The sequence below is a fragment of the Glycine max genome, chromosome 11 (assembly GCF_000004515.6).
Source record: "Glycine max cultivar Williams 82 chromosome 11, Glycine_max_v4.0, whole genome shotgun sequence".
In the NCBI taxonomy this organism is placed as follows: Eukaryota; Viridiplantae; Streptophyta; class Magnoliopsida; order Fabales; family Fabaceae; genus Glycine; species Glycine max.
Window position 1 is genome coordinate 36,740,334 of NC_038247.2, and position 13,803 is coordinate 36,754,136.

Below are 13,803 nucleotides of genomic sequence, written 5' to 3' on the forward strand. Positions count from 1 at the left end.
CATACACTTCCTCAAAGTATGTTAGTATGTGAAAGTTGATTGGTGATGGGCGATTAGTCGAATATGATGGAATTATTCTGCAATCTACATAGCTAGGAGCTAGCTCATAAAATGACCCTACAAATAGTTGACCATTTGGGGAGAAGAATGAAACTGTTTGAACTCACTCTGTCTCTGTCATCTTACCCGCCAAATTGGTTCCAACAAGAAAGCCATAAAGAGAAAACTTTCATGCACTATGTCTTCAACTCCATGCGTGCAAACACAACCCCCTTTTTTCTTTTGTGTTATTCTCTCTCTCTCTATAGATATATTCCAGTTTGATTCTCAACAATCCACCGTTACTTAATATTCTCCCATTCTTCAAGAACATATCTTTCTGCAATTGTCTACTTTCTCTTCATTGCTTTCGAAGCCAAGAATCTCTCTCTGCCACTTCCTCATAGATTCTTATCCCTCCTTTTCAACCACTATTAACGATCTCTAATGAAACTTGTTTTTCATCTGCTTCTCTCTCTCTGTCTCTATCATTTTCATTTTTCGTGCTTCCTTTTGCCTCTTCCACCTCTAACGTAACCAGAAAATCTATACATAACCTATGGCTCCTACCTCAGATATCAATCATCTTTCTCATCCTTGTATATACGGTATTTTCTCTTTCTTCTTCTCCTTCTTCCTTCTGTTAAAAACACACACACACACACAAAAGCTAGAGCATCATGTGCCTAACACTTGCCATCATCACGTGGAAGACAAAATAGATTTTGCAAAGTTCAGATTAACCGCGTGAAACTTTTTTGAACTTCTTAGTCCTTTTTTCTTTGGTTGTTGCTAATTTCACTAAATGGGTATGGATGGTTGTTCTCAAAATTTCTCATTTTACTTTGCATACGATCCTAGATTATGTAAAGTATGCAATAAGACGTAGGCAATGTTTGGATATAGCTAAAATTCAGTTTAGATAGAATTCTTATTAATTAGCTCATGGAGAAGTTAAATCAAAGAGCTTCTATAAATCAGTTTATGTATAAGCTAGCTCGATTCATTTCACTTTCTTATATTCTTCTCCTATGGAGAAATTTATCCAAATAAAGTCACAACCAAGTTGGTAAGCCAAATTTGATTTATACAATGAGTTCGCAGTTGCGGTTCTAAATTCTAATTGAACGTTTTTTTTTTGCGATTTTGGTGGGAAGCAGGGGACTTTGTTTCTTCATACACAGAGAGAAAGTCTGGTTTTATGAAATGGTTTGGTAAGATTTTCAACATTGGATCCAGTAGAGGAAGGGGTGGTGGTCGTCATCTGCAGCAGCCTGTTGAGGAAAACATGGTTTGGCCTGCTCCTGCTAGATCCTTGGTAAACAGAAGCATTCACGTTCTGTTCTGTTCCATTCATAACACTCTGCTATTCAAGGATATATATATATATATATATATATATATATATATATATATATATATATATATATATATATATAATTATTGTTACTTGTTTTTCCTGTCACTCATAAGTATGGTTATTGTTTTGCTAAAAAAAAGGAGAATAGTTAGTTCACCGGAATACGCTACTTCTAGGCTAAATCAAGATGATTTAATTGTCATCATTCATAACTCAATTGAGTATCTGATAGGTCAGCTTCTTAAATTGATCTTAGTATATCAAGAGATTAGTCCTCGGCTTCTAGTTAAGGGACTTTTCACCCAAAAAATTAAAAACACAATTGAGTAAAATCTCATTTTAGTCCTTGAAATTGTATGCGTTCGTCAAATTTAAAAAATTCTCAATTTACTCCTGACTTGTAAAACCACATTCTTTCCTTTTTGGTGTAAAACAATAATGTGGAAAATGAAGTGGAAAGGAATTAAACGTTTGACTTTTTGCAAAGTCAGGAATCAAAGTGAGAATTTTGTAAAGTCAGGACCTACGATGTTCTACCTTTACAATTTTAAGGACCAAAATGGGGGTTTACTCTAACTCAATTATAAGTGCTAGAAAGTTGACTTCTTTTGTCTTGTTTGGTTGATTTGACATCCTCTCATTACTAGGGGTTACAGCTTAAAGCAAATAGTGAATTTTTCCCACACTTTTTCCTTCCAAAGATTTGGTTAAGCAATGTTGACTTGTATCTTAATTGTGCACTACAACATGAGCTGTTCTGCATCATGTAGTGATGAGTAATGCAGCATATGTTCATAACTGGATATGCAATGATCTTTTTGGTTCTTTTAATCAACATATGTTCGTAACTGTTACTGTGGAAGAAGTATTGAATGACATTCCTGATGTCATTAGGATGACCGTGCTAGATCTCGGAAGGAGGAAGAGGATCTAGATCACGCAATTGCACTTTCTTTAGGCGAAAATTTTAAGAGACCAACTGGTAAGTGCTAAATTTTCAAAAATGTAACTTCTCTCTAGCTATTGTGATTTAATTAAACTTTTGGTGTTTTTTGATCGTCAAGGATATAGATGGCGAACAGGAACTGATGAAGATTATGCAAAGGCTCTTCAGGATCGCAGGTTCTCATCTGCACATCCTCCATATGCCCCTGTACCTTTTTATCCCCGGGGATATGGGTAAATTTTTTTTCTCTCCTGAACATTATAAGTCATAAATGTAGGTCATACATCAAGTATTTCCAATTTGATGAATAGCATTATAGTTGAAATTTTTAATTGGCTTCTGCTACTCAAAATCACATAAAGATTTTCTAGCATTGTGTATATATGTATGTCATTGTGTTGTTACATAAATTAGAACAAAATTATAAAATACGTTTGATTTCTATGTTGACTTCAGCATACATGTGTAATTAGTTTTGATTTCATTGTTGTGATGATGCTAATACATTATTTGTGATGGTCCTGCTCAATCATTTCTTATTGAAAACTGGTAATGTGCAGTGTGCCATTGCATAACAGAACATGTGGAGGGTGCAACCAAGAGATACTCTATGGCAATTGTTTAGGAGTTGGCCATAGTTATTTTCATCCAGACTGCTTTCGGTGTCACTCTTGTCGTTACCCCATTACTGAGCGTGAGGTAGTTTGATTCTCTTGAGATTAAGAGGAATCTGATATCATCTATTTTACATATGCACTCATACATATATTATACTTCTCTCCAATATTTTCCTTTTCCCACAACAAATTCATGTTATTAACTCTTTCAAATCCAAGCTTGCAAAGTATTGATCTTAACTTTTAACACTTTCCTTTTATCTGCCTCTTACTTCCTTTTTTCCTGTTGATCCAAGTTTTCTTTGTCAGGGAAGCATCCATATCACAAGTCCTGTTTTAAGGAATTGACACACCCTAAATGTGAAGTTTGCCATCAATATGTAAGATTAGTCTGCCACTGTCTTTGCTTATTCACATTGTTCTGCTTTTGTTACTTTTAGTTTTCTTCAATAAGGTCATTAAATTTCAGTGAATTTCATATACCTTATAGTTATAAGTGACAGTTACACTAGTTAGTTTATAATGACGGTATGACATTTCAAATAATTATAAATTACAGTCATCATTAATATCACTATACCCTATTCATTTATGAATAAATAAAAGATTGTGGAAATTCTGTTTTATATCTATTTTTTTACATTAATTAATCAGATGACATGATATAAGTGATTTCCATTGATAATTTTGTTTATTTATCAGAAGACTTCTCCTATGTGTCTACTACTATTGGTTTGTAATCTTTTTACAGTAGATGAAAATCAAGATTAACACTTGTGATTGTCTTTCACTTTCAGATACCAATAAATGCTGCTGGTTTGATTGAATATAGATGCCACCCCTATTGGAACCAAAAGTATTGCCCATCTCATGAATATGATAATACAGCTCGGTGCTGTAGTTGTGAAAGATTAGAGGTATTAACATGATATAATTATTAATTTTTCACACCAGGGAAATAATATTTTGCTATATGTTCCTCCATTTTCTGATCTTTTATTTTCTTTTTAAATTATCTTCTCCTTGAAGTCGCGGGGTGAAAGATACTATAGATTGGAAGATGGAAGGATTTTGTGTTTTGAGTGCATGGAATCTGCTATAACAGACACTGGTGAATGTCAACCCCTTTATCATTCCATCAGAGACTATTATGAAGGAATGAACATGAAAATTGATCAACAAGTACCAATGCTTCTCGTTGGGAGAGAAGCACTTAATGAAGCCATTGTTGGGGAGAAGAATGTAATGAAACCAACCACTCTTTCATTTTCCTTCAGTCATAGAATTAATTCAATTCCTCTTACTCTTCATTGGCTTTTGCCAGGGCTTCCATCACTTACCAGAAACAAGGGGCTTATGCCTTTCAGAAGAGCAAACTGTCACAAGTGTAAGTTATTTAATTTTTTTTCTTGTTTTATGAAGCCTTCATGAACCAAGTTATAAATTATCTGTCAGGTATTTCCACTAATTTATGATCTTCTGTTGTTTCAGGTATATAGATGGCCAAGAATTGGAGGCCATCGATTAATAAGCATGAGATCTCAAGCTCAAAGGCTGCCTAGAAAATGTGAAGTTACAGCTATTCTTGTTCTCTATGGTCTTCCAAGGTAAGTAACATTTAAATACAATTGAATTCATATAAATATAACAAGTAGGCTTGTGATAATGTTGATCCAAACTTTATGCTACATTTAAGTAACATTTAAATACAATTGAATTCACATAAAGTAACATTGTCTATCAATGGCCAAACCCAATGATAGACAATGCTACTTTATGCTTGTGATAATGTTGATCCAAACTTTATAATAAATTTTTTGTTATTTTTTTACTGGATGCAGGTTACTCACAGGTGCTATACTTGCACATGAGTTGATGCATGCTTGGTTACGCCTCAAAGGTTATATAATAATGTTGATCTTATCTTGGTATTCAACTTCTGAGTATCACATGATTTTTTTATTTTTTAATCTCACTTTGCCTTGAACCAATTAAGCAGGTTACCAAAACCTTAGTCTTGAAGTAGAGGAAGGTATTTGTCAAGTTCTTTCTTACATGTGGCTTGATGCAGAAGTCATGTCATGTGCTAGAACCACGCCCTCAACATCATCATCAGCTTCTTCCTCCTCTTACTCTAACTCATCAAAGAAAGGTGTGAAATCTCTTGTTGAAAATAAATTGGGTGAGTTTTTCATGAACCAGATTGCCAATGATTCTTCCCCAGCTTATGGTGGTGGATTCAGAGCAGCCAATCAAGCTGTGAATAAATATGGTTTACGTTGCACTTTGGAGCATATTCGTTTGACTGGTAATTTCCCACTGTAATAAGGACAAGTTGTCATAGGAGTTTGGAGTCTAGTGTTTGATGTTGGATTGGTACAAATATGAGAGACAAGGTTGGACTGCTATTTCCTCCTGTTATTTCATTCCCCAGGGGGAATGTGGTGTTCCTATATATGTATGGATGTCCATGTCCAATAGTTGAATAATATTATGCATGCCTTGTTTTAATTTATGAGATGGAATTATTTATGATGCCCCTTGCAAGCAGCAATAAGCCAATAATTACATTAGTAGGAATGGAAACTCAACATGTTAAATTTTAACATCATTTTTTTATTTCATTTTTATATGCATTTTAGATAAGAAAATAAAAAATTCCAATATATATTTTCTGATGCATACTTTAGTTTCCAACATACTTATTCACAATTTGGTGCCGTGTGAAGGTGGCGTTGGGTGGTGGCATTTGGGTGCGGCGATGGTGTTGGGCGGAGGTTTTGGGGAGAGACAATTAAGGCTTTTGCTTGGAAGATGAAGGATAAAATGGGGGATATTTGCCATTTTGGTAGTGCACCAAATAAAAATGGGGTGTATAAAGCAATTGCCCATAGGTTCCTTTTTTCTTCTTGTTAGTTAGGGCACTTTTTGCATGGAGTTAGGCATCCTGTATCCTCCTATTATGTTTGAAATTATTTTATTACCCTTAATGAATTAACATCACCTTCCCCAACCCACTCGTGAAGGCTTCTCCCTTCCTCCTTCGTCTCGAAACCGTGCATCCTCGTTCCTGTGCTCCTTTGTCATTGAAGGTCAGCTTCTTCCTTTCTAGTGTGGTTGAGGTTGGTTTCTGGTGGGGTTGGGGTTGGGTTCTGGTGAAGGTGAGTTTCGGTGAGGGTGGGTTTCGGGGTGGATGAGGTCACATTCCATAATGACCTTTCCATAAGCAAAAAACCCTACTAAAATGAGTTTTCCATAAGCAAAAAAACCTTATGGAATGACCTTTCTGAAAGCTAAAAAAACTTCCAAAATGGTTGTTCTAGAAGTACTTTAGCTTAAGACTATTCCGGAAGCAAATTTGTTAATCCAAAACATCCTTTCTAGAAATGTATTTTATATATTCTGGAAAACGGGTTCCAGAAATCAGTATCGGGCTTACGAAAAGCCCATTTTGAAAGCTACAACTACAATCTGAAGTAGCATTTCCAAAAGTGTATTTTGCATCTTTTGGAAAGGTCATTTTGGAAAGTACGATTTTGGTTTATGGAAGGACCATTCCAGAAGAAAAAATTGCAATCCAGAATAGCCTTTTTGGAAGTACATTTTGTACCTTTTGGAATGATTGTTCCAGATAACACTATTTTTGTTTACGAAAAAGGTTTTCATAAGATTTTCCTTTTGGAATAACCATTTCGAAAGAAAATTTATTCCCTTATAGAAAGCCTATTCTGGAAACAGGTCCACAATGAGAATGTAAATACATTAAAAGGTACATGCAAAGTGGAGAGTTGGAGAATGAGAAGGACTTCTACGACGTCAAGTTGGACTTGCTTTGTACCTCCGATGGCTGTGGGAAGAAGAGTTGGAGAAGAAGAGAAAAACAAAAAAAAGGTCTAGACTTGCGTTGTGGGAAGAAGAGGAGAACTGGAAGAAGCTGGGACTGCGGAGAAAGAAGAGGAAGAAAGGAAATTGAGGAAGAAGATAAAAGGGGTATGTTAGGGTTTCTAAAAAAATGGGAGGTGCAGGATACATTTAGGGAGGTGTAGTATTCAATTGTGCAGGATACATTTTGTAGATCCCTAGCTATTTACTATCCACACCCCCATTCACGTTTTGAATTCAGATCTCTCAGCCATAAACAACCACTGTTGTCCCTAGCAGCCATGCAACGCTGAGTGTAAAGGTCCACCAGTTGAAGAAAGACATCTTCTTTCTTTCTTCAAAGTGGTCATCATCAAATTGATCTGCTCCAAAGCTTTCTAAGCACGGTTTGAATCCTCCAGTTCCCAAGGCGATACTGTAGATAGCAAGGAAGAAACCACTTCATGGACTTTCCTTGGTCGATGACATATCTCATTATTGTTGCATGGTTTTAGACTTGGGATGAATTGAGACATGGTCAACATGCTTAATCCCAGGCTTGACACAACAAGAAATACGACTTATTTTCCATGCATGACAACAATGTATTATTTTCGATTCCAATGAAAAATATAAATTAATTTTATTAATCTTATTAAAAAATAAACATTTTTTAAATATGTCCTTTATATTAAAACTTGATATCAACAATGTGGTTACTGAAAATAAAATCTCCATTAAATATGAAAAATACTACGTACTTTAGAGATAGTTTTATTAAATTTGGTATAATTATTTTTAATTTTAAATTTTGAACTAGTATATTTTTCTTTCTACTTATATTTAATTGATTTCGAAATTAATATATATATATATATATATATATATATATATATATATATATATATATATAAACAAATTTGTACTTTAGTTATTAATGGTTTTAAGTTATTGAAAAGGTATAAATATTGCATTCTATGTTCTTGATTTTATAATATTGGTTATTATAATTGATTTTTTTCTTCTGAAAGTTATTATAATCGATTTAACAACACTTTTTATAAGTTAACTATTTCACTGATTAATTGTCTTTTTATAATATAAAACTATTTTTTAATATTTTTTTAAATTCATTATTATTTATTACTATGTATTTTATATTATTTTATTGCCAACGAAAAACAATGAATTGAATTTCTTTGTGGACTTTTTATGATATTTTTTCATGAATTTTGAGATCTTTCTATTTTGTTTTTTACAAAAATTTCTACAAAATTGTGTTATCAATTTGGAAAAAATGATTATTTTCTTAGATTTATTTAAAAATTAGTAGAAAAAAAATTAATTATTTTATATATCCTCATTCAAATTTCTTTTTTTTTTGTAAAAGAATTGATTTATATTACATTTAATTTTTTTTTTCAATAACAAATAAAGGTATAATAATCGTAAAAACTATAAGTGCCATTAATATAGTAGAAAAACAAATATTTTCATAATATAAAAGGCAAATGATTAAAAATAGTTAATATTTGAATAATACAATTAAATACCTAACATCATCTACAATAAATTATGTTATAAAAACAATTACATTTAATTTATATGATATAATCATAATTATAATTTGTTCCCTTAAACAATTTTTTGTCAAGTTGATCCGCCACTGTATATCAGAGCTTGCATTTGATTTTTATAAACAAATAAATTGAAATTTCTTATGTGCCCTGAATTCACACCTTTTTGTTTTACTTTTTGCAGACCCTTATTTTGAATTTGGAACCCCAAACCCAAATTCTGAATGATTTTTTTTCATTATTTTTATTTTGTAATTTTTAAGTAATTGGTAATAATATTTAATTATTTTATTTGAATAATATAATTAATTAATATAATTTGTAATATATAATGATGCAACTAATTTACTAATTGTAAGAATAATTATTCGTGGGGTGACTTTTGTATTTCTTTTTAATATTTATGGTTCAAAAAATAGTTAAGTTAGATAGTTTTCATGTAAGTTAATCTAATGACATAAGTTTCACATCTTGACTCGATTTAAAAAATCTTGAAAAAGGTGTTTGGAAACATAAAAAAAATCATGTTATGCACTTGAATAGTTTCCTAATGGTTTTTTATAATATTTTTAATATGAATATGAGATTATTTCGTACGAACAATATATTATGTGCATTGTTCTGCTCATCAAAATGATGTTATTTGATACGAACAATAGTTCACTCCCATTATTTTCATGTTGATGAATTCCACAGTACTAATTTTATTGTTATACAATAAAAAATACTATACATGAAATTCCTAAAACAAACATAGTTTTTGGACCATACAAAACAAACAAATGGGAAATATATTGCTAGAACATATTGTTGGAGCATTATTTATCACACTTCATGACATGTTGCACGCATGAAATACATGCTTCTTAACACGAGGTCAGTTTTCCTTTGAAAATACTTGTGTCACATATTAACAACATATGAGTATACAATGCTAATTTGTGAATACCAAAATTATTGGTAACCTAACATGCAAAAACATTACCTTGATAACATTGTGCAGTGCAGTATTCAAATAACATTTGGAGAGATGAGGAAAGGGTCAAAACACAACCGCCTATAGAGTATATAATTCAGTTCCATAAGAAAAATAAGCTCTATACAACACAACAAGTAATAAATTAACAAGAGTAAGAAACTTACCTCTCACAAAACTAAGACAGAACTAACGTGAATGTCTATCATATATGGGCTAAAATGTTGACCTTCTATGATTGTCTATTTCATAGTGGTATCAATAGTCCCTGTAGGATCCTGAAATTAAAACTCTCACGAATGAATATCCTAAAAATAACAATGTAATCATTAGAGATCGAATTCAACTTGACTACCTTGAGGGTAACTCTCATGTCTCCTAAACTGTTGAGGGTACAAATTTTTACAATGACGACTGTTAAAGATACACAATCAAAAGTATAATCAATGGAGTCTAACGGTGTCCCATGAGGTGTGTCATCATGCATGCTTTTATCTAAGATTTTGTGATTGAGTTTTAATCCTTGATGTTGTTATTAATCTAATTTAGTTTAGTGTTAGTGTTTAGTTTACTTTTTCTTGAGGATAAACAAAACTTTAAATTTGGGGGAGTTTAATAATTGTTATGCAAACTTCTTTTTGTTGCTTAAATCACATAGCAATTATCTTTTTTTTTTTCTCTTTTTAATGCTCCATTTGATCCAAAAAGATAGGAATTTAGGTTCTTTTGGATTTTTAGCTTAAGGAAGTTAATGTTAGTGAATTTTATAGTTTTAGCTTTATTTTGTAGAGCTTTGGTACAACAATAATGGACTGGATGATGTTGAAGAACTGAAACAACTTGCTTAGTGCTTGTGCGCGCTCAATGCGAGAAGCCAACTTGGAAAAACATTTGCAAGCATCGAGTGGTTCTTCAAGCCAGCTGTAATGTGCTCGTGTGCTCAATGCACACACCCAGGCTTAGCGTGCTGCCACTAAAGTTAATTGAACTGTGCATGTGCACTCAACGTACACATCCAGGCTTAGCATGCAAGGTCTTTTTGAAAAAATGACAGTGCAATATTTTGAGGGGTTTAAAAGGGCACTGCTCCATTGGACAAAGAGAGATCACCTTAGGGCATTTTCTGGAGTCTGAAAACCACTTTGGGGGTTTTTCTTCTCTGTTCTCCATTTTCTTTGTTTCTTCTTTTTGTTTTAGGTCTCGTATGTATATGAGAGGCTAACTTACCCATTTTTGGGGGCTTGGATATCAACAACTTTGTTATGTAATAATCTCCACTATCCATTTAATGTTATTTCAATATTATTGATTTATTTTTATGTTTATGGTTTGACCACCCATATACATGTATGTTATGATGTTTTAATTATTGGAAAATGTTTTTACACTATGAACTATAAGGAACTTCTAAGTAACCCTAGGGATGGAATGGTGTCGGTTAGTCTTATTTATGCATCTTTACTATTAAAGCAAGTAAGTTGGTTTAACTTTCTAAGGGATTAGGAGGAAAATCAAGTCATTGATAATTGCTATGTATATGTATATTTTGAGACTAAATTATGTATGAATTGTTAATTTTTCTCTCATATTTCTTTCTTTTCATAGTTTGTGGATTTATAGTGCTTGGTGAATAATTAGCTAAGAATAGCGAAGTAAAGCCCAAAGAAGCAAAATTGAAGATATGAAGCTACTCATTCAGCACATCTTAAGTGCTTAGCGTAACTCAGTCTCTTAGTGGGCAAAACACGTTTAACGCTAGAAAGTATGGAGAAGTCTGGATTGTGAAGTTGCGTTTAGCGTGAGTCACGCGCTAAGCGCGAGATTATTGTCATACTCGCTAAGCGTGGCAATAACGCTTAGCGCAAAGGTTGCGTAAAAATCAAGTTGAACTGTTCCTATAAATTCTTCATTCTATTGCTTAAAATCTATAAGTTTTTCTTCAATCTTATTGTTTATCATTACTTATATGAATTGATATGCTTTCTAAGGAGATAACAAAGAGGGCGTGTAAGAGTACTCATAATGAGTTGTTCTTGATTTTTTATTACACAGATAAAAAAATAAAAAATGTAATAATTTTATGAAATTAATCTTAATGTTAATTAAGTTTTTAATCCCTCAACTTTTTTAGATTTCAATTTTTAGTTCCTCAATTTTTTTGACAACTTTTAGTCCTCCATTAATTTTTTGATTTAGAATTTTTAATCCTCTTAAAAGTTTTTGTCTATTTTTAGTCCCTTATTTATTTTTGTTATTAAAAATTAGTTCCAAATATAAATAAACAAGGGACTAAAAATTGTCAAAACAAGGCTTAATTTTAATCAATAAAAAATAAACGGAGGACTTAAAATGGACAAAAACTATTAGAAGGGACTAAAAATCTTGACTAAAAATTAGCGAAGAATTAAAAGTTATAAAAAAAATTAAGGGACTAAAAATTATAATATTAAAAAATTGAATTACTAAAATCTTAATTAACCCTTAATTTTATTACTATTATTTTTCAATTTTTTTTGTAAAATCATTTCTCTTTATTTTTATTGTGCCTTGTATTAAATAATCATTTTGCATTCTATACACACTTCAATGCTTCATTTTTTTAGGGAAATAGTTTTTTCATTGTTGAAAACAATGTATCACAATATGCTAAAAAAATTAGACAAATGCTATCCAGTGTCTTCAGGGTATTCGTTAAGGAACTAAAAGAAAAATTATTTTTATTGGGATGTACAAACACTATTACACATGTGACCTTTAACAACATTTTTGTGTCTAACACTTAATAAAATTATTCCTAAATTTTTTAATAACATTTAAAAAACATCGTCAAATATAAATAAATATTAATATATTTTCGTAACATTTTATCAAATGTTGGATATACTTCATGTTGCTAAAGATTTTAGCCGCATAGATTATACATAACATTTAATAAAATATCGTCAAAACATATTAGTAACATTTATTCATATTTGATGACATTTTTTAAATATTGTTGAAAAATTTTAACAATATTTTTATTAAGTGTTAGACAATTTTTTTTTGCTAAAGATCACGTGAGTAGTAGTAAAAATTGTGTCACTCATAACTTTTTTTATGTTCTCCTATGATTTTCACACTAAATAATTTTTCATTTTAGTTCTTTAACTAATGTCATAAGAGTACTAATTAGTTAGACTAAAAAAATTATCAGGGATATAAACAAAAAAATAATTAACATTACGTTAAAAAATTAAAATGATACATGTGTTAGTGGCTCATGTGAACTCCAATAAGCTGATGAAGTATTTGATCTTTCAAAACTTACAGATCAATCTTAACAAAATTATTACAGGATCTTTACCTATAAGAGCTCATCATGTGTGTCAGTCTGCTACTTGCCCCCTTTTTTTTTGGATTTTGCTATATATGCAATCGATATGCATGGGTGTTGATGCCTTGTGTTTCATGTACTAACAACTAAGTGAGGTCAACATGCATGACACCCGCCAATTCAACAAATATATGACCCTTATATTGTACCAAATTTATACAATAATTTGTTTCACAAGTCTAGGTTTTTAGTTCTATGATAAATATGTATGTTAATGTTCTTTACAGGCATAAGTGTATGAGTACTTTCCATCTGTTGGCGGCGAGGCAAAGGCGACATACATTTAAACATAAACCCTATGCTTGAAAATGGAAGCCTTTGAGGGGATTTGGACATTATGAGGCGATGAGGGAGATCTTGGACTCTTTCCAGTTAGATGACTTCGTCTAGATGCATGTCATTCCAGGATCACAAAAAGGTGTTGGTGCTTCATGAGATATTGCACTTCTCTAGCTTCCTTTGACTTGGTACTCACTTTTGTGCTTATCGATCTAATAGAGTATTATGCTAGTTTGGCCATGTCTAGGGGATTCCTTAATTCACTCATCAAATTATAGGGCGTGTGCACTCTATTGAGGCAGTTGATGAGTAATATTAGCATTAATTAGCATGATTACATCGTTGCTACTATAATTTGTGGACCACTTGTGTTCGAGGGTGCCTTATAGGTGTGAATTGACGATTATTTGAAGTGATTTCACACCTACTCCCCATCCATACATCACTCCCCTAGCCAAAAGCCTTTTGAGTATACGTGTGTAGCACCCTGTCGTAGGTAGCTAGACAAAAACCCAGGCAGACAATCAATATGATTGTTGTGCGTGTATCTTTATATCTCCTCCCTATGCATTCTTCAATTGCATTCTACTTATTTATATTCTTTTTTTTAGTCAATATTTGAATGGATCACTCACAATCTTCATATCATGTTAGATTTGTGAAAAACATTACATTGAGGTTTATGAGGATATAAAATAGGTATTGAGGGAGGCACAAACAAACGCATCAACAAAATGCATATATAAGAGGAAAAAGACTCGCCAATGATTTTATA

The 13,803-nt window shown here is 32.0% G+C and overlaps 1 protein-coding gene across 3 annotated transcripts; it reads left to right on the top strand.

The window, feature by feature from the left end:
- The first annotated feature begins 398 nt into the window (after positions 1-398).
- On the top strand, positions 399-5,494 carry LOC100793901 (protein DA1-related 2). 3 transcript variants are annotated; one of them, XM_014764225.3, is made up of 12 exons: positions 399-647; positions 1,200-1,357; positions 2,294-2,381; positions 2,464-2,521; positions 2,906-3,044; positions 3,259-3,342; positions 3,760-3,879; positions 3,992-4,204; positions 4,287-4,349; positions 4,454-4,569; positions 4,804-4,862; positions 4,962-5,494. In XM_014764225.3, the coding sequence occupies exons 1-12, from the start codon at positions 599-601 to the stop codon at positions 5,285-5,287; spliced, it is 1,473 nt and encodes a 490-aa protein (XP_014619711.1). In that variant the 5' UTR covers positions 399-598; the 3' UTR covers positions 5,288-5,494. The 3 variants fall into 3 exon arrangements, with proteins under 3 accessions (XP_014619711.1, XP_006591361.1, XP_040862828.1); XM_006591298.4 differs by having other exon boundaries at positions 401-647; positions 2,464-2,578; XM_041006894.1 differs by lacking the exon at positions 399-647 and adding an exon at positions 686-848 and having other exon boundaries at positions 2,464-2,578.
- Positions 5,495-13,803: the final 8,309 nt, after the last annotated feature.